The 20,112-nt window shown below is 44.4% G+C and overlaps 2 protein-coding genes across 2 annotated transcripts; one reads left to right on the top strand and one right to left on the bottom strand.

Moving 5' to 3' along the window:
- The first annotated feature begins 3,867 nt into the window (after positions 1 to 3,867).
- Positions 3,868 to 9,773, top strand: lmd (lame duck). Its single transcript, XM_020962035.2, has 3 exons — positions 3,868 to 5,734; positions 6,680 to 6,841; positions 8,437 to 9,773. The coding sequence occupies exons 1-3, from the start codon at positions 4,154 to 4,156 to the stop codon at positions 9,388 to 9,390; spliced, it is 2,697 nt and encodes an 898-aa protein (XP_020817694.2). The 5' UTR covers positions 3,868 to 4,153; the 3' UTR covers positions 9,391 to 9,773.
- A 5,287-nt stretch (positions 9,774 to 15,060) lies between these two features.
- Positions 15,061 to 18,082, bottom strand: LOC110191123 (uncharacterized). The gene is made up of 4 exons (XM_020961875.2): positions 17,711 to 18,082; positions 17,584 to 17,652; positions 16,546 to 16,668; positions 15,061 to 16,465 (listed from the first exon to the last, which is right to left on the bottom strand). Exons 1-4 carry the CDS (start codon positions 17,891 to 17,893, stop codon positions 15,596 to 15,598), a joined length of 1,245 nt encoding a protein of 414 aa, XP_020817534.2. The 5' UTR covers positions 17,894 to 18,082; the 3' UTR covers positions 15,061 to 15,595.
- Between the last annotated feature and the right edge of the window lie 2,030 nt (positions 18,083 to 20,112).

Raw genomic sequence — 20,112 nt, 5'->3', positions numbered from 1 at the left:
CACAACCCATCAGCAACTCACTTGATGGAAAATGTGGAGTAAATAAACGCGACCATTTGCAGCATTGTCAAGTGGAAAATCATTGACAAATTTATGAACATACCCGACTGCGACACACACTCCATGCCGATGTTTACATATATCTCCTGACACGCGGAGAGCGGAAAGCATAAAGTTAAAAATTTCATTAACAAATCGACACCGCACCGTCCTTTTCATTTTTCCGCAACAAATAAATTTTATTGAGTACGCATTTCCCCCATGCCGCCCGGTTTATTTACGATTTTTCATTAAAGTCATTTGGTCGGCCGCACATAATCCCACCCTTCGAGCCACAGAACTTATGAAGTTGACCAAACATTCGGCTCTCGAGTATGTCCATTAATGTTGCGGCTTATTTGTTGCAATAAAAACAAAAACAATATTACGATTTTCCCTTTAGTATAGTAATTAATTGAATGCGCTTTAAATAGGCAAACTCAATCGTTGGAATGGTGATACTGAGTCCCGCGGAAAGTGAATCACTTGGGGATTTAATTGAAATTGAAACTTGTCCCAGACAAATCAAAATTCGGCGACAGCAGCGCTGCCCACGCACATGAGAAATTACCTTAAATCTTGGGAAAATTAATAATCACCGGGGGAGGAAAGCGTTCGACAGCGGAAACGGCCGAGTGTTTTCCCAAGAAACGTCGCCGCGCGTCATCGCCACTCTCATAAACATCAACTCGCTTTGGCATCAGGCTGCTACCAGGTCTTTAGGTCTTGGCCAGGAATCACTTTTTCTGCACTTCGCAAAATTTGAGATCATTTCAAGAAAAAGTTTTAATAATATAGAAGCATCTCAAGGAAATTGAGAATTGAGAAGACTCTGTATTAAAAATCTGTTTTTAAGATACCTTTATTTTATAGATATAACAATATTCAACATTATTAAGAACTAGCAATTTATTGTCTTATAATGCCATACAAAATTCTTGATAATTATTAATGTAAAATATATTATTCTCTTCTCTTCTCTTTTGCCAATACAGAAAATGTTCAGATATTTCCCAATTAAAATCAAATGAATTTAGAATCATATTATATCGCTTAGTTGCCACTTTTTCTCCGAGTGCACTGACGCCAAAAAGTATGGCCAAAATCGACTAATTTTAACAATGATGTAACTTGTCGCAATCGGGGCGACAACAAAGGCAGCGGCCACACAGTTTTGGCCACGAGCCCAATCTTTTGGCCAGCCCTACGACCGATTCGCAAATGACAAGCGCGCAAGTGGCAGAAATTGTGTGTTAAACGTTTCTGAATTGACGTGACGCGACCGGGCCGAGACCAGAACCTCCTCCTCGACCAGGCAAGCCACCCATCAGACTCATCCATCCCGAACCGATGCCGAACCGATGCCATCCCATCCGGGCGAACGTGCGCCAAAGTGCGACGCTTGCCAAAAATCATAAAAAATATATGGCGATTATAGGGGAGAGATGGCATCATTTAATGATAAAGTGCCGACTGTGGCTGGAAAGGGAAAATGCTCTGTAGATGGAGATGGAAATGGAAAAACTGCCACTGACTCATGCTCCGGAAATGTCACTATGGCCAGTGGCAAGGACCTAGGACAATGCTCGCTTGGAGGAGGGAAGCAAATAGTTTCGCAATTGCACTTCTGTGGCGTAAATTAAAAACATATTGTCAGGCATTAGCGGACGCAGAACAGAGTCCTAAAAATAGCTCAAGAGAGAGCGATATGTGCACATCAAGATGCATTCTGGATGCTGGAGCAAGTGCGCCTGCCTATTTGTCGCAAATGGTAAATGAGTTGCCTTAATAAATTTAGCCCATGCTCTCAGTACTCTCGTTTAGAGTACAGTACTTACGCCCGCCTGGCAAGGAAACTGAAAAAAAAGAAATACAACACAACACAAAAAAAGGCTAAAAACGATGAAAATTATGTGGCAATAAAAAATAGTGCTAAAACATTCGACAGGCCTAGCGGCAGCAAAAACGCAGCATCATTGCATTGCATCGCACACTTGCACACCATGTGTGCACCGCCAAGATCACTGGAAATGTGAGGGGGGAAATGTAACTGGGAGGAGGATGGAGGATCCGAGATCAGATCGGATCTGGGAGGAGCACCGAGCAGCGACACTGCCACGGTCAAGTGCACTGTGGAAAATGCAAGGGATGATGGTCTACAAGATACTGAAACACGATAATTGAATAAATCCAATTAAATATGGAGAAGATATTTAATTACTTTTATGTTCTTATTGTTGCGGTACAAGATATAAAAAAATATACACAATTATAATTATTATTATATCTGCTAAGTTATACCCCTGAATTTCGATCATGAAAATCATCAAAACTTAACGAAAAATCCTTTAATTTCCAATCGGAAAGCGTTCCGATGTTAATTTTTATTAGGTTAACAAATCTGCATACTCAATTTAAAGTTTTAGAAATTTCAATTTTTTGCCATTTTTTTACAATTTTAATGATGTAACCCCTTTCCTTTTTTTTTGCAAAAATTGAAAATGTTTGAAAATTTTGTTTTGTTGCCGGAGATAGCTAAAAAGATTCTCCTATTGATGCTGATCAAGAATATATATGATGTATAGGATCGGAAACGATTCCTTTACTACGTTCTAAGCTTCTGACTGAAATTATAACACCCTGCAAAGGGTATCACAAATATTATTAAATCAAAGCAAAATCCCTAGGTAACATTTTCCGATTTCACACAATTTTTCAACTCGATTTCGTTGTTAGGATCGTCGGATTTTCCACATGGCACTCGCGGCACAGCTCACGCATAATTTCTATACACAAACATAAACCTATAATAACAGTATTAACAAGAACAACAACAACCACAACAGCAGTACTGAGACAAAAAAAAAAAGAAAAGGAAAAGTACAACTAAAATATAGAGGGACGATCGGGAAATCGGAGGTGGGGTTGAGGAGGAACGACACCAACTGAGGCAGCAGCAGAAGCGACAGCACATGTGCGTGCCAAACGCAGGAAAATCGAGCAGCAGCCACGAGTGCTGATAGTTTGTCCTTTTTATAGTGGGATCTATGTTTTGTTTTTAGGAAATTATATTTGGGAACCCCTGTTTTTATTCTCTAAGAATTAAATCCATGGGAAATTAAGGGAATTTGTCCTATAAAAATTGAAATAATTAAATAGTTAGAATCGGAAATAAACTACTTTTATTTAGCATTCATATTAATTTCAAATATATGAAAATGTAAACTAAAATTAAATATTTTAAGGGTTGTTTCTTCTTCCTTATTTCATTATAAAAATGCAGGAAAATCTATATATTTCAGACAGGCATAAATTATATGAAAATAGTACTTAAAAGTATATCTTTTTGTTAAAGAGTATTTTAAGAAGAGCTTCTTTATGTTCTTGGTAAATGTGATTCTAGTTATAGTTTTCTAGTTTTTATAAATTTCAGAAAGGCATAAATTATATGAAAATAGTCATTAAAAGTATATTATTTTGTTAAAGAGTAATTTTAAGAAGAGGTTCTTTTGATTTCTTGGTAAATGTGATTCTTGTTCCAATGAGTTCTAGGTATATATCTAATTATTTAATATTTCTTGTAGTCAGCTCTGTCAGCTCCAACGACAGCAGCAGAGACACCATCGATCGCTACAGCGACGCTGGCAGAGTGTCGCAGCAGCAGAGACAGCATCAGCATCACCCTCAGCATCACCCTCAGCATCGGCAGCAGGATCCAACGCTCCACTCTGCTCCCGTTGCCGTGGAATATCCGACGATCCCGTTCCGGACATTTAAATATCGTGCGGCGGCAGTGCTCCGGCTTATTGTCAGCTCGATCGCGGTGGCGTGAACATCGCAAGTGCCAGCCACTAATGAGAACTGAATCACGTCGCCCGAGTTTTCAACTAGAATAATATAGAAAACTCTTCAAGTTACGTGTGTGTGTTTTTGCGGTTCCCTGTGTGTGTTCCCTGGGATTTCCCGCGTTCAGTGGCCGTAAAAAAATAAATTGGCAACTTTCCCAAAGAACAAAAAAAAATATAAAAAACCAGCGCTAGACAACTGCCGGAAATGCGAAAGTGAAAGCGACCGGCCAAGAAGAACAGACAGCAAATCACCAGAGACCCATAACATGTCATCCACGCTGAAGAGCCTCGCCAGCCAGGGCGGCGGCGGTGGCGGCATGTACGTCAAGACGCCGGATCTCGGCGGAATCTCGGGCAAGGAGCTCCCGAGCAGCTGCTACGGCGGTGGCTTCATGTCGCCCCCGCTTAGTGGGAAGATTGGAACCGGCGACGCAGATCGGGACATCTTTCGTGTCCCAGCCAAGGTGGAATCCGGAGGACACAATAACTTCACCACCGGAGAGCTTCAGTTTCCGGATTTCTCGCATCTCTGTTTCGACGCCGAGACACCCAACTCGGTGTTTAGTGACTGCCACGCTTACTTGGGTCAGGATCAGCAGCAGGACTCGGACCAGGATCACGATCAGGACGACATAGTCTGCGCCGCTGCGGGCAACACGAGCATGCCATACCAACAGGGTCAGTACACGCAGCTTAACCGCGAGGATATCTTCCGCTTCGAGCCGGAGGATATAGCTCGGCTCACGGGAGAATCCGACCTGCCGAGTCTGCTGCAGCAACCACAGACTCCGTACACACCGTACACCCCGTACACTCCGTACACACCCTGCAGCGCTCAGAACAGCCAGCCGACGGCAAGCGACTCCGTCAATCTGGATATTGATTACTTTAATTATGACGAGATTAATTGCCAATCGAAAAACCAATCTCCGTGCTCATCACCGCCGCTGGATGCCTGGCTGAACTTCAATCTCGGCGAGATATCGGCGGCCACGTCGAGTGCCTCGCCCAAGTTGGGCAACGTGTTTGAGGAGTACGTCAAGGAGGAGCAGGAGCCCTCGCCCACCAAGCTGCCTTCGATGAATTCCACGTTTGGTACCCCCAAATGCATTCCCATGTGTGCCAGCAACTACGAGGACTACTCCAATCTGTACCAAGGAGCGGCCTACGCAGCCGAGAACTATCAGCATAATCTGGCGCAGTCCGTGGAGAAGCCCAACCGGGAGCACAAGGTAATTTGGACCATTGATGAGCTGGATGAACTGGTGTTGGGCGAACAGCAGCAATTCCATCAACATCAACTGCAGCAGCAACAGCAGCAACAACAGCAGCAACAGCAGCAGCAACAGCAGCAGCAACAACACCAGCAACATGAGCTGCAGCAACAACAGCAGCAGCAACATCAGCATTTGCAATGCCAAAAGAACATAAACCAGGATCTGACTAATTACATGGCGGATGATTTAATCAAGGAGGAAGATTACCGCAACTTGGACAGCGAAGATGAGGAAAACTATCCGGAAGAGGACGAGGATTTGGATAATGAGGTGTTTGCTCTTCCGGCGAAAAGTGATCCCAAGCCGGATTTAGTTTGTTGCGATCCCGAGGCGGAGACGGAGGCTGAGCCTGTTCCGCTGATCTGCCGCTGGACGGGATGTGACGAGGAGTTCCCGCATCAGCAGGCCTTTGTGGAGCACATCGAGAAGTGCCACGTGGATGTGAGGAAGGGCGAGGACTTTTCCTGCTTCTGGCTGGACTGTCCCAGGCGCTACAAGCCGTTTAATGCCCGCTATAAGCTGCTAATTCACATGCGAGTCCACAGCGGCGAGAAGCCCAATAAATGTCCGGTAAGGAAACAATACAATCCCATTTCCATGTTTTGAATTCAGGTATAAATTTCCAAAAGTCAAGTAGCTTACACTACAAATATTGAACCTTTTTTAATTTAAGAGAGTAAAGCTGCTCAAGTTTTTTCCATTAAAATGTACTTAAAGCCTTGCCTAAACACATAGCAACTTGTTTTCGGCTCACTTTTCTCTCTCTGTGGGCCAACCTTTCAATTCCCTGATAGAATATCATTTTTCAAAATCAAACAATAGATTTCGATTTGCCTTGCTTTGGCCAACAGCTGCTACATTTGTTTATGTGGAGGGATTGTGCGTCCAAACAAGACTTTTGGAGCCCATTTGGTGTTTTAGTTTTCCCTTTTTTCTGTTTGTATCATGCACGTGTTGACATTTGATGCGGCAGCGCTCTCAGATGATGAATTGTACGGCGCAGGGCAATCACAGAAATCGACAGGACGAGGGCTGCGAGATGAGAGTGAGGAAAGTCCACTTGAAATAGAGTTGCTGGTAATGTTATTAGGGCACAACACACTATATCTTCTACATCCGACGCCGGCCATCCCGCATGCTCTTTCATTTTGATTTTTGAGTAATTGATGGATCCTTGCTTGTTTTTCCAATGGCAAAGACTCTGCCACTCCTCCGGCAAGAGCCGTGTCATCAGTTTGGCCCACTGACTCTGCCATTACACTTGTTTCGCTTCTGTCGCAAAAGTGTAATTTGCCCTTTCAGGTGTCCGAGTGGGGGCACGGGTCCTGTGTGACACCTGCGGGCAGCGGCAATGGCAGCATCTGCAACATCTGTTGCGAGGTCACAATTTTATGCGTCCTTCCAGCACTTCCTTTCGCAATTTCTCAGTCCCATCAGCAGGCCCCCCTCCCCCATCAACCCCATGGTAATTGCAATTTTCGATGACACCCCATCTTTTTTGTTTTTCCCTTACAGTTTCCCGGCTGCAATAAAGCATTTTCGCGTTTGGAAAATTTGAAAATTCATCAGCGCTCGCACACGGGAGAGCGGCCTTATGGCTGTCAGTATAAAGGCTGCCTCAAAGCGTTCAGCAATAGTTCGGATCGGGCGAAACATCAAAGGACGCACTACGACACGGTGAGTACCTGTCCTTATATTGGTCTTTGCCTGAGTGTGTGTGGGTGTGTGGGTTGTGCGAGGTGTGTGCGTGGGGCAAGCAATTTGCAATGCGTGTCAAAAGGAAATTGAAGAGCTCGCGGCGGCAGCGACAGCAGCGAAGGATGCCCAGCTGAGTCCTGGAGAGAGCGTAGAACGTAGAGCGGCTTTAAGATTTAATGGCTGCCAAGGCGCTTAGGGGCCCAGCTTGCAGTCGGTCGGAAAGACCAGGGATTTCTGGTGCTCCTGCAGCTCCGGCCACTGTTGCTGCTGCTGCTACGGCTGCCAGGATGACATGTGCACATTTCGCATTTCGCTGCCTGAGTGATTTATAGTTTTGCCTGTGTGCTGTATCTGTGAGAGCGGTGGGGCCCGATGGAACAAGTAACAGCAGTAGCAGCAGCTAAAACAGCAGCAGCAGCAACTGCAACAGCAGCCGCGTCAGTGCGTACAACGACGGAAAAAAGGTCAAAGCAGCTGGAAAGGCCAGCAATTCAGCCAGCAGCAATGGCAACAGCAGCAGCAGCAACACACCAGCAACACAACCGCAGCACAACCAGCAGCAGGCAAATCGAATAAACTAAACGAGTTACTTTCCTGGCCTCGCGGAAAGAGCAGTTGACAGAGGCAGGGAAATGGGGCGGGAGAGGGTAGCCAATCAGGATCACAAAGGATGCAATGTGTGCTGGCTTGGTGGTCCATCCACACTGCCATTGATGCACTCGAAAAAAATTGTTAACTTTACTTAGGTATGAACGTCTTTATACACCCTTCGCAAGGTGTTATAATTTTAGTCAGAAGCTTCAAAATATGAGAACGAGTCATTTCCGACCCTATAAATCGTATTAATTCTTGATCAGCATCAACAGGAGAATCTTTCTATATACGTCCGCAAAGAATTTAATTTTTTCAAAATTTTCAAAAAAAATCAAATTTTTATTAAGGGTTACATCGTTAAAATTTTCATAAATGGGCAAAAATTTGAAAGTTTTAAATTTCTTAATTGAGTATGTAGATTTATTAACCTAACAAAAACTAACTTAGGAACGATTTCTGAAATGAAATTAATTGGTTTTTGGTTTAGTTATGAGATTTTAAAGTTTTGATTTTCAAACAAAATTGTCATATAAAGTGCCTTTAAAGAATGCGAATATTTGAGCTTAGCTATGATTGCTTTCCGATTTGATCCTTCAAATTAACTAAGTTATTGCAAGGAAATATATTATGACACAATAAAAGTGAAATATTTGTGGCAGTGCATGGCTTTTGCTGTTGTCGCTTTCGGCTCGCGGCTGCTGGCTGGCCAGAATAAACAAAATGCAGCATGACATTTCAAAACGATTTGACTTGGCAAATACTCTGGCCCTCTGTTCCAGCTGTTGTGTGGGTGTGCGTATGTGTATATGTGTATATGTGTGTGTGTGTGTGTATTTGAGTGAGTTAGGACGAGCCTTTGGGGCGTGGGCGAAATCAATTGCATAGTTTTAGGCGACGGCACTGAGCCGCTGCGGTTTCCATCGAAGCTGTGTCAATACTAACGCATAGCTTTCCCCATTCTCTCCGCTCCATTGAAACAGAAACCGTATGCCTGCCAGCTGCCCGGCTGCACCAAGCGCTACACGGATCCCTCCAGCCTACGCAAACATGTCAAGAACCACGCGCTGCGCAACGCCAACGGACAGCTGCGACGCAAGTCAGCCGGAGGAGCCACGGTTGCCACCGCAGGCGCCAGCGGAAGGAGGACGGCCAAAACCCGTCGCCACTCGGAATCGGCCCTGGCCCAGGTGCAGGTTCAGGTACAGGTGCAGCAGTCAGGACCTCAAGCTCCAGGGATGGCCGGTGCAATGGGGGAACAGCGGCAGCAGCGCAGCAATAGCTGTAGTGAGGCTTTGCTGCAGACAGACCGCAATGGCTGCACCACTGGTGTGCCAGCTAATAACAATTCAATGAACTTTAATGAGTTGTCAAATTGCATTGTCATCATTGAGCACAATCGGAATGGGGCAACAACAACAACAACAACAACATCAACGGCAACCGCAGCGACAGCGACAGAGACAGCAACAGCAGGAGCATATGGCATCTACGACGGCAGCAACAACATGGCATCCGTACCGGAAACGGATGCGCTGAGCGTTTGCAGCAGCGGCAGCCACAACAATTACAATGGCTACGACGGCCATGGAAATATTAATCAATTAAGCGAGCTCGAACAATTGCTGACGACGCCAAATGGCGTCTGCAAGCAGATTCCGGCTGCTAATGGGATTAGCTCCATTGCCGCCACCACCGCCGGCAACTGCAACTCCAGCAACAGCAACAGCAATGGCAATGACAATGGCAATGGCAACAGCAAATGCCAATTGAGCGAGTTTGTGTCGTTCGAGTACGTGACGAAATATCTCGCGGATGTGTACGAGCCGCCATCCGGCGCACAGCGACCCAAGAGTCCCAGTCCTGCGGCTAATTTCCATTTGCAACCCGAGTTCGATAACAACTTCGACATGCTGGACTTCCAGCAGTTCATATGAGTTGATCTATTTTAATTTATACAGTTTAAGCGATAGAAAGCCCACCAAGAAGAGTCAGCGAATTCAGCAAGTCCAAAGATCTCAGTGCCTGAGCCCTTATTAGAATGCCTACCATTAAGTAAGACATTGCCTGTAAATAGCCATTTACTTTGTAGAAATCCTAGATTAAGTGTATGAAAGAAACGTTCCTGAATTTCATTTTGATCCAGTGATTAGCCGTGTCTTCCACCTGCCCTTCAACCCTTCCTGCCACGAAAAGTGAATCATAAAGTTAATTAGAATAGATTCGGTTAAGTGCTATCTGTAATTGCTTTGTTAAAGTTTGTCAACATTGCACATTGACCATAATAAATAATTGTATTTGCATAATTTCTTTTTACAAAGCAGCATTTGAATATTTCATTTGATTTAAATATTAAATATTAAATACTTGCCGTGCAGAGTGCAGAAAAAAGGTAATGAAAAGATTGCCGGCAAAGTTAATGAATTGGATTAAAAACTATTTAATGTAACGTCATGAAAATGGAAAGTACACATGTGTTAATAATTTTCAAAAGCAACCCGATTCTGGAGAAGATAAGCTTAATGGTTTTTTTTTTGAAATTTGTATTCAAATGGTGGATGGATTTCAATGCCCAGATTTATCCCCTTAAGACGAATTGAGTATGAAAATCAGATATAATTCCCCCGCTGAATACATAATGCCCGGTAATGCATTCTTTTTCGATTTAATACCTCACACCTGGCCCTGTCCGCAGGACTCGATGCCGAAGGGACGTGCACAACATGTTGGGATTTCCGTTTCATGTTTGGTCATCTGACTTCACTTAATTGCTGTGCATTCAAAAAATAATTTACAGCGCTTACAACGGGCGCAATGGCCACGCACATTTATATAGTTAATTTATTATTTGCATTTAACACATTCTCATTTCTCCCCATTTATTTGTTTACATATATCGAATTAATTTGCGTCGCATATAAAATTCATAAAAATCGGCTTATGTCTTTAATTAATTTAAGTTGAGGTCGCGCACTGATTTCGCTGTGAATCGATGGAGACAGGACAGGAGTGTTGCATCCAAGCTGACTATCGACTAATTTGATTTAATGGAACACAGGGTCAGGTCTGTCTGCTCAATAATGGCCAAATTAAGCGTTAAACCTTGACAAACCTGGCTGGCCTGCTGCACTGCCGATGCAATTTTAGTGACTTAATAAGGCCCGAATGGCCTCTTTCGTTAACTGGCTGGAATTGGCTATGGCCATGGCACACAGCGGGCTGTTAATGTGTAAACAACTGCCAACATATCAATGGGCAGAGGCAGAGTCCAGAGTCCAGAGTGTGGCGGAGGCGGAGGCGGAGGCAGTCAGGCAAAAATAAAGTGGCCAGAAGCATAACCCCGTTAAATGAGCAGTTAACATTGCCCGTTATGAACTTTAATATTAATAACCATTTATGCTTATGACAGACAATGAAACCCAGCCCCTCTGTTTCCCTTCCGCCTTTTCTGTTTTCGCTGTTAAACTACAGCCCTAAAATGCTTAGGGCGGGTTTGGGGCTTTTGGGGTGGCTGCTCTGGCCCGGCCCGGGGTCTGCACATGCATTTAAAAATGCTGCAAGTGCGCCAGTTAATATGCAGCCCGACATGGTCTTCATTACAGCCCGCAAACACAGACAGAGGAGCACACACACACAAACACACACACCATATACGCGGCACAACAGGGACAGCAGCAGGACAACAAAATAAACAATAAAAATGTAAAGCAATTAAAAGCAGCCTGGCAGAACACAACGGAATATACCACATAAAACATGAGCAAAGGCATGATTTTGACTTTTTTGCTTGCTCACTTCCTATAGGATTCCTCCCCTGACTTCCAAATAATTTGGGATATCCTAGAGGAATCGCCAGGAAAATACCCCTTTTCAAGGGTCATTTCATGGAACTACTTATTCCATATAATTTGTATTGCATATAAGTATCTTAAGTTTTATTAATTCACTTATTTTTAAGGGTTAGGATATTACGTATAATCTTAAAATCCATATATCCCTTTGTATCCCCCTTTTACTGGGCATCTGAATAAGTGCACAGACTGCCTGCTGAGGGCTACAAGTGGCCATTGGCTCTCCTCTCGTTCCGGTTTTCAGTTGAACCCAAAAATGCATTTTTTTTTTGCTTTTAGGATTAAAGGGCAGGGCAGAAATTGTGCGGCCAGTACACGCTAAATATTTACAAGCTCAACGAAAACATTGGGAAAACAAAAAGCACAGACAGAGGATCGGTGGTGGCGTTGGAGTTTTATGAAAATGGCCATTGCCAAGCCCGCATGTGGTGGAGTAATTGTTATCCCAAAGTCGGGGGGCTCACAATTTATTTTTGTTAATCAGCAAACGCCCCATTCCGAGCGGCAGCCACGCCTCCAAATGCAGCAGCAACGCGTGGCAAGTGGCAACAATTCGACAATTATGTGGCATTGCCATTGCAGCCTTTGCGCTGCCGTTCGTTTTTATTTTAATTAAAAACACCCCCTAGCGTTGGGAGGGATGCAAAAAGCGAACAGGTTCGCAGGTTCTCACACCTGCAGGCAGGCTAGGAGCAGGACTAGGACTAGGACCAGGACCCGGACCAGTAGCCCCAACCATGTGTTAGAATTTTTGATATTTATGGGCCGCCACACTGCGTTGGTTTTGGTGGCGGAGTGGTGGGCAGGAGAGCATGGCCAAGGGGCAGTGCAAAGTTACAGCCCGATAAGCATCTGCATCCCTCCCAGATTTTCGGTGCGTTGCGACGGTTTTTAGCTCGGTTCGGTTTGGTCCGCAATTATGCAAATCGAAAGATTGCCACACAGCGATATCCTAAAATCCCATGCATTTACAATTTTCTAATCAATGGAATTTTAATTTTTAATTTCCAAGGCTGCTGCCTGTGGTGGTGATGGTGTGGCAATGTATCTTTGCGGCCTGCAAATTATAGGGGTCGTCGTGGCTATCAGACCACAAATTCAAGGGTAAATCCTTTTACCGGTTTTTCGATTAAGGCCTTTTCTTGCTGTCTTTTCGATGTTTCAATTAAATCAATCCCAGTGTGAAATGTGTCACTCTCCTGTCGCTTTGTTGCCTATTTACAGGCGCTGGCCATGCGACTGCGAGTGCGAGTGCGAATGCAATTCATATTCATTTTAATTTAATCAAGCTCTTGCGACGTCGCTCAAACCATAATTAAGTTTCTTTCCAGGGACCAGAAGCACTGCGTGCGCTCGCGAGTAAAATCAAAAATGCATACATATATACACATATTTATAATGGGGAAAAAATTGAATAAATCAGACGGATATGCAGCATATTTTACAGTGCGCCTCCGTAGTGCGACTAATGCAATAAACAACGGATACAGCACGTTTTTAAATATTCAATTAAATAAATAATTTTCATTTTTAAAATCCCCGCGTTCTCCGCTGGTTGCGAATGCGATTTTAAATATGGAAATACTTTGCACGCAGAGTGGCTGCATATTGCAGGCGGCATTTAACGCCGGGGCCAGCTCCGGGGCTCGGCTCGTCAAAGTTTTCAGTCATCTGGTGCGGCGCACACACACACACACACACATGAATCATGGCCGAAAGTTTTCCCTCGGAGTAATTAGAGGACTTAGTCCTCTGCCAGGGGGACTCTGTCTGACTGCTTAAAATGCTCTTTGGCGTTAAATTTATGACAACCGCACATGTTGTTTGCAGCTAGAAACAATAACAATAACAGCCACCAAGGGCGTGCAGCAACAAAGGACTGGGGCTCCTCCGAGTCCTCGAGGCTCTCTCTGCCTTGCCTTGCAAAATGCTCGTTAGAAAGTTTCTAAGGTTGTGGCCGCACACGGAACAGCTGCGCCGCCAAAAAGGGAAGGATTCTCCAAATTGTTGCACGCTTTCCTTCGCTTTGGGGCGGTCACATTGTTGCTAAGCTATATACACACACACATAGACACGTGTACAGACTGCTCCTGCGGTCGACTGATAAGCTGCACTGCGAGAAACCCTTTGGCAAAGTGAGGAAATAATATTATTTCATTTCCTTACCAATAAATATCTAGATGATCAGTTGCTATGAAGAAAACGAATTGAATGTACAATTGTAGATCTATATTTTACGAAACTGTCTTTCTTTTCCTATGTCTTAAGAGATCTTAAATATCCAAATCGATAATTATTAAATATCTTATACTAATTATGCCTGCAATATATATTTTCTTGCACTGCCTTCGCGCGCATACTCATACGCCGTGTGGTACACTGACGTGACCTCCGGTGGTGCGGCAACTGCTCCACTGGCAAGTGGGCGTGGCAGCGAAATTTGGTCCAAAGTGAATTTATTGTTTTGGCCATTACCACTTAGCCGGGACCAAAAACTTGCCCCAAAGTGCCGTTTATTCTGATGCAAGCCGAGAACTTAAGCTGGCTCTGCCCTGCCCCCTGGATGCAAATTGAAAGCCCGCAATGTTAAGGAGCGATGGATGCTTTAACGTTTTCAAGTCCCGTGTTTATCCAAGGTAAATTGCACTCGATAATGAGTGCTTCACATTAATTAAACAACCAATGGATGGGGGTCCTCCTGGTTCTGGTTTCCCCGCCCAGAGAATTATGCAGGCAACACTACACTTGTCGCAACGATTTCTTTTTTGCCAGCGAATTGCGAAATTAATTGCAATGCGCCATGGTGCGTTTCACGTGGAGGAGCACTTGTTACGGCTGCCATTAGCGGTGCCATCATCGACCCTCGAAATCGCTGTAATTTCCAATAGATAATGAAATTCAATTAGAAAGTGTGTGGCCCACACAAGGCACCATCGGCAAGACGGGCGCAAAGTGCAACAATAACAGCAATTTAAACTGGTTTCCCAGCAGCAGCCGCCGACTGCATAATGGCGCATAGAAGTTTGTAATTAAAGTTTGCCGAGGCAGGCAGGTGACGGCGCCACGGGACACCGAGCACAATGCAGCAGGAGCAGCACCAGGAGCTGGAGCAGCAGTGGCAGCAGCAAATCAATTTCCGCATCGGACTCGCAACCGGACCTAGTCCGGATACGGACTTGGTCTTCGCCTGGACTCTAGCTCTTTGTCCGGACGATCAACAATGCAGAAAATAAAATTCAATTAACGCGCTTAAATTAAACTGCCACTTCCTGTTTTGATGACATTTTCCTAGCAGTCAGCCGGAGCAGCGGGAGGCATCTGCCCGGATAAGAATGGCCTGCGGTTGGTCGTCCAAAGGAGAAGGAGGACAAGGATGAGGAGCAGGAGGCTAAAGGAGCAGGAGGAGCTACACCTAACGCCTGTTGCTGGCGTTGTTTGCTTCCAGCTTGCATCAATATTAAATGGTAAATGGCTGCCATAATGGACGTCCAACTGCGGCTGTCATTATGGTTGCCGTAGGTTGCCAGGTTTTCCGACCCCGTTCTGGCTCCCTTAGTTGTTCCTTATCCGGCCTCTGGTCCCAGGCCCGCCAGGATGACAAATAAAGCTCATTACGCACTTGTCCAGCAGCCTTCACTTTGCTCCTGATTGACCCACAGCTGCGGTTGGCGGCTGCGACTGCACTCATAACTGGCAATGATGCACTGGAAAACCAGCCAAGCAACTGCTTTAAATTACTTTTCATAGCTATCAATATAAATATTTAAACAGACTGGAACCAATTTATTTTTATGCTTAAACTCTTACTACTTCGTTCGTTAAAGTAAATAGTTTCGCAAAACATCCTTTTCCAATGTAAAGATGCACATTATTTCTGTCTGTGGGAGTCTAAAACATGCATCAAATAGCTCTGACATTCCGGACTGCCCGGGTTCATTATCGAGCTGCTCAAGTCTGACGCCAAATGACACAAAGTCATTGAAGCGTTCAGGAGTGATTAAATTAAAACTTAACTCGGCTTCCCCGGAGCAACTCTTGGCTGCAGTTCACTCTGAGTGACAGAGTGCTCCAGCTCCGGACCAACTTCTTTGCATCTCCATCACGGCCTTTGTCCGGGGCGGAAAGCCATTCAATTCTTTTGCGCAGTTCGTTTCTTCTCGCGATAAGGAACTTTGGCAAAGCAACTGGCATTTAATTTAATTAGTAAGAGTCCGCCGGCACCAGTAGGAGTATGGGTGGGAGACAGGGGCTTCCTCTGATAAGAGGATGCCGCTGATTGAGATGCTGGGACTCAAAGCAAACGGAAAGCGGATTTGTAGCAGCAGTTCTGGTGCATCGCCTGCCCCTCACCCTGTGGCTCCATGCCACAGGGACAGCGGCAGAGAGCGGTCACGGAGACCGGCTTAGCCTGGACAGCATCAACATGCTCCGGCTGTCCTTGGCAAGGAGTGGCAGGCGGCGGGTCGGCCTGTTCGCTGACAGGCGGTGGCAGCTGCTCCTCCAGAGAGGAGCTGTGACTGCTGTCCGATTCCGATTGCGAGACTTCGTCAACGCCCTCGGCGCTGGGCTCAACTCCTTCGCACCGTAAATCATTCGCAGGCTCCGGATTCCCATCAGGCGGGGCGTCCATAGTTGTCGCTTGGATTCCGCCGGAGTGCCTGCGGCTATCCCTGGAACTGGTCCGCAGCAGGGTGGCCGCGTTCGTGGGCGAAAGATTGTCCTTGGAATAGGCGTAGCCCTCGAGCAGCTTGGTCAGGAACCTGTTCGTTGGCAAAACGGGCTTGCGTTTCCGCCAAGAGTCCTTCCCCATTAGCTGGGCTGTCCTTTCGGCCAGCGTGGGGCTGGGGACAGGTCGCGTGATCCCGGCAAAGAGCTTCTGTCGGAGCTTGTTCTCCTGGCGGCACATCTCGAACGCATTGACAATGGTCAGGTAAATCTGCTCCGCCAATAGAGCCCGGCTTGGCGTATAAAAGTCCCGGCAGACGGGACAACGTTCGGAGCGGATGCGACAGTCCACGCAGACCAGGTGCCCGTTCTGGCACTGCATTGCAGGTGGAGCGATGGTGATGCTGCATACAGGACACTCAATCAGCCGGAGGATGCTCTCCAGGACGAGGGAGAGGCGACGCAGGCTGGTGGGCATGGGGGCGCAGCAGATGCTCTGGAGGAAATTGAAACAACATAAGAGACACAAGGTCAGTTTAACAAGGAGTTTATGTTAGGATAGGTTCCTTTCCTTACATTCTTATCGCACTCCTTTTCACAAACACTGCTCCAACAAAGCATAGTAACGCAATCCTCCTGGCTCTTCACTATTTGGGCCACTTCAGATACTCTCAAGCCCAGTACGTCGTTGCCATTGACCTGTAATTAAAGTTTTAGTGATTTTTATGTCCACTATAACTTGGTTCATTCAACAGTTACTCAATAAGGTGAACTCTGTTTACCCACAGTAACCTTGACATACTTATTTAAACCATAAAAACAATGAGGAAAACGCACTTAAAAGATTAAGATACTTAGATAGATTTTTAAACTCCAAGCAGTGCTTGGCTTTAACTGCTTGCCGGCACACGAACTGCTTTCGGATGTTAGCCAACTTTTCACTCTGTTAGCCAATAAAGCTGTTAACCGGCTGCAAGTCGTTAGCTTTTGTTTATTTTTTTTGTATTGTTTACTAAGAGCTAATTAATCTTTTTCTCGACTACTAATAATACCCGAGTATTGCGGCTCTTGTAGGTCTGTTTCTAATTCCACAACATGTGTTCCTTCCTCACTCATCGCCCTCGAAAAGCACTGAGTAAAGATGATTAAATGCAATTAAGTTTACCGCATTGCTATTTTAAGCAGGCAATATATCCACTAAGAACAAAATGTCCGGGAGCCGATCTACAGTCCAACTTCCATTGTTCATCCCCAAAGCAACTTTATTCGTAACTTGAACTTAACGAATTTTGGATTTCCATAAAACTCGTTTTTCTATAGTTCACAAGACAATCCACTTTGAGCTTGACTATTTGTGGTTTACCAAAAGAACATAGTCTTGAAATTCGAAATATCAAAATTTAGAGCTTTGGGATAAGAGTCTTAAAATATATTTTGATAAGTTGACATTCACTCAATTAAAGTTTTTGCTGTACTTTAATCCCCCATATTATTATGCATGGGATTGTCTTGGAGTTATGGCCAACAGAGTGCATTGTGCAGCGTTCTTTTTCCACATGTGGCAAATAGGTAATCGAACCCATGTGCAGCAAATACTCAGTACGGTGTACTCACCTCCAGAACACAGTCGCCAGGCCTGAGGCCGGAGAGTGCGGCAGGTGTGCCAGCTGCCACCTCGCATACCTGTGAGTGGTGTGGGATATTAGCTGGGCGGGGGGCAACAAGGTGGCTACTTTGTTACCCAGGGATAGGGGTCCCATTTGCTGCGGGTCAGATGGAATCCATAGTGGTCGATGCCGGGCGCTGCCCGGGGAATCCTCAGCAGGCGCACCGCGGAGGAGGTGGCTCCATCTCCGGCTGGAGCTTCTTCCGATTCGCATTCGTTGGGACGCACTGCCTGAAATCCTCTCGATGATTTTCTCATTGTGTGTTGTTGGAAAACCTCGGGGATAGGAACCGTCAAAAAATTAAATACCGCTGGCGAGAAACGTGCTCCACGGACGCTCTCGCTTGGCAAACTGTTTTCATGTGTGTTTTATTTTTTTTCAGCTGGCTCCCAGCGCCGTCTCTCTGTGTGTGAAAAGTTGCCGAGCGCCGATAGCGAAGCTCAGCGCTTTGGGCCGACGCAATAGGCAACGACAAACATTTTGGCCTCAGCTTTTGGCCGCGTTTACAGCTCGGAGCTCTGCAGCCTCACCTATCGACCCCTCGCCCCTCGGCCACATTGGGCCATCCGCTGTCCGCTATCCGCGATCTGTCTTGATCTCAGCTGTGTTGTAAGTTGTCGGTGCCAAAATGTGGCTACGACCAGGGCCAGATTCGGAGCTGTGCTGACAGCCAGTTGTGGGCATGGAACTCTGGCAAGAGCGCTTGCTAAGTAAATATTTGAACTCTGCCTTGGAGTGGGTTCAGTCACTGCCTCTTTTGGGTGCGCTACAAAGTCACAGGTCTACGTCAGTAGAGGAAACATATTAAGCAATTTATTAAAAACTTTGGTAGTTTAATAACAAATTGGAGTATATATGATTTTGGCATTCATCTTATGCCCCCAAGAAGACCTGCAGTATTTATTTATATAAATCGATTTTTATAGAAATTATGACAAACCAATTTTAAAAATCGTCATAACTAAGCCAAAAAAGCATTAATTTAAATTCGAAAAGCGTTCCTATCTTAGTTTTTGTTAGGTTAATAAATAATAAATAATAAAATACTCAGATTCAAATTTAAATATATCCATTTTTTTTTGTAAATTTTTAAGAATTTTAATGATGTAACCCCCCTTTCCTTTTTTTAAAAAAATTGAAAATGTTTTTAAATTCTGTTTTGCTGTTTGAGATAGCTAGAACGATTCTCCCGTTAATGCTGATCAAGAATATATATGATTTATAGGGTCGGAAACGATTTCTTCACTGAGTTTCATGCTTCTAAAATCTAAACTAAAATTATAATATCCAGCAAGGGTATAATAAGTATAAAGTAAATATTTCAGAAATAAATCAATCGTTAGAAAGGTAATCGGAAAATAAACGTGCTTATAGTTATATATAATAATAATATAGTATTCTAGAATCGCTGTTCCACGTAGTTTTTTGTAATTAAACGTTTCTGTTAAATATTTATATTGATTTATTCACAAGTTTGTTATTGGTAACAATAGTTTTTATCAAATCAAGTACTCGTAGTAAAGCAAAACATTGGAGAGTATGTTAAAGTGGTTTATTTTATTAGTCAAAAGTTTGAAAAGCTTAAATATATCAGACCGGATCTCAATTTCGTAACCGCAAGTGTTCTCTGAAAGAAAAAAAGAGTTTACAATAAGTAACCTGGTAGGTGTATTTAATACTCACTTAACATATCTTAAATTACACAAAAATCATATAAAATATACATTTTACCGGAATTGCTATACAACTTTACTCTTGTACATCTTTACTGTATATATTTAAGCTATTACGCCCTAAATAGTTTTTAATCAGATAAAACCGCACAATTTAGCTTTCGATGTACATTAATGGAACTTAATCAGTTTAATTCCGCTTTATTTATTTTAAAAGTTTTCGCGACTCTGTAATTAAATTTCAAAATAAACAGCATTATTTTTCAGCTTAATTGCGTGTGGCCAGTGCCAAATGGCACTGCATTGTCAATGGCCAGCAAACGCCAGTGGAGCAAAATATTATTATTTGAAATACCGAAGAAATTAAACCAACAAACGTGGCACTGCATGAAGGTGTCGGACCGCGATAAACACAAACAATGGGGCCCTAAATAAATACCGGGCCTAAACCTGCTCGTCCATTAACCCTAACAATGATAACTGATGGAAATTGGCAGCTGACAAATGGATTTGGCATTTGCTAGCTCCCAAAAGCCTCGTTGGCCCATTTGACTTTCGCTTTTTTGTTGTGTTCCGCCTACCGGGGCTAACTGCCATTGAAGAGGTAATTTCTGTTTCCAGCGCCGAAATAGCATTGAAATTGGTAATTTCATTAAATTTGTGAGCCCAGCTAACTGACCCTGGGCAGCACTGCTGTGTGTGTGATTTCGTTTTGGCTTTTCAATTTGCGAGTTCAATTAGATTTGGTTGAATTTATTTGTGCAATTGGTTGCGAGTGCGGCCGGCGGTTGGCATAAAGTGGC

This window comes from Drosophila serrata, unplaced genomic scaffold (genome assembly GCF_035046125.1).
Source record: "Drosophila serrata isolate PLE 108 unplaced genomic scaffold, ASM3504612v1 contig_295, whole genome shotgun sequence".
In the NCBI taxonomy this organism is placed as follows: Eukaryota; Metazoa; Arthropoda; class Insecta; order Diptera; family Drosophilidae; genus Drosophila; species Drosophila serrata.
The sequence above is the reverse complement of the archived record's forward strand: the minus strand, read 5'-3'. Positions and strand labels throughout refer to the sequence as shown.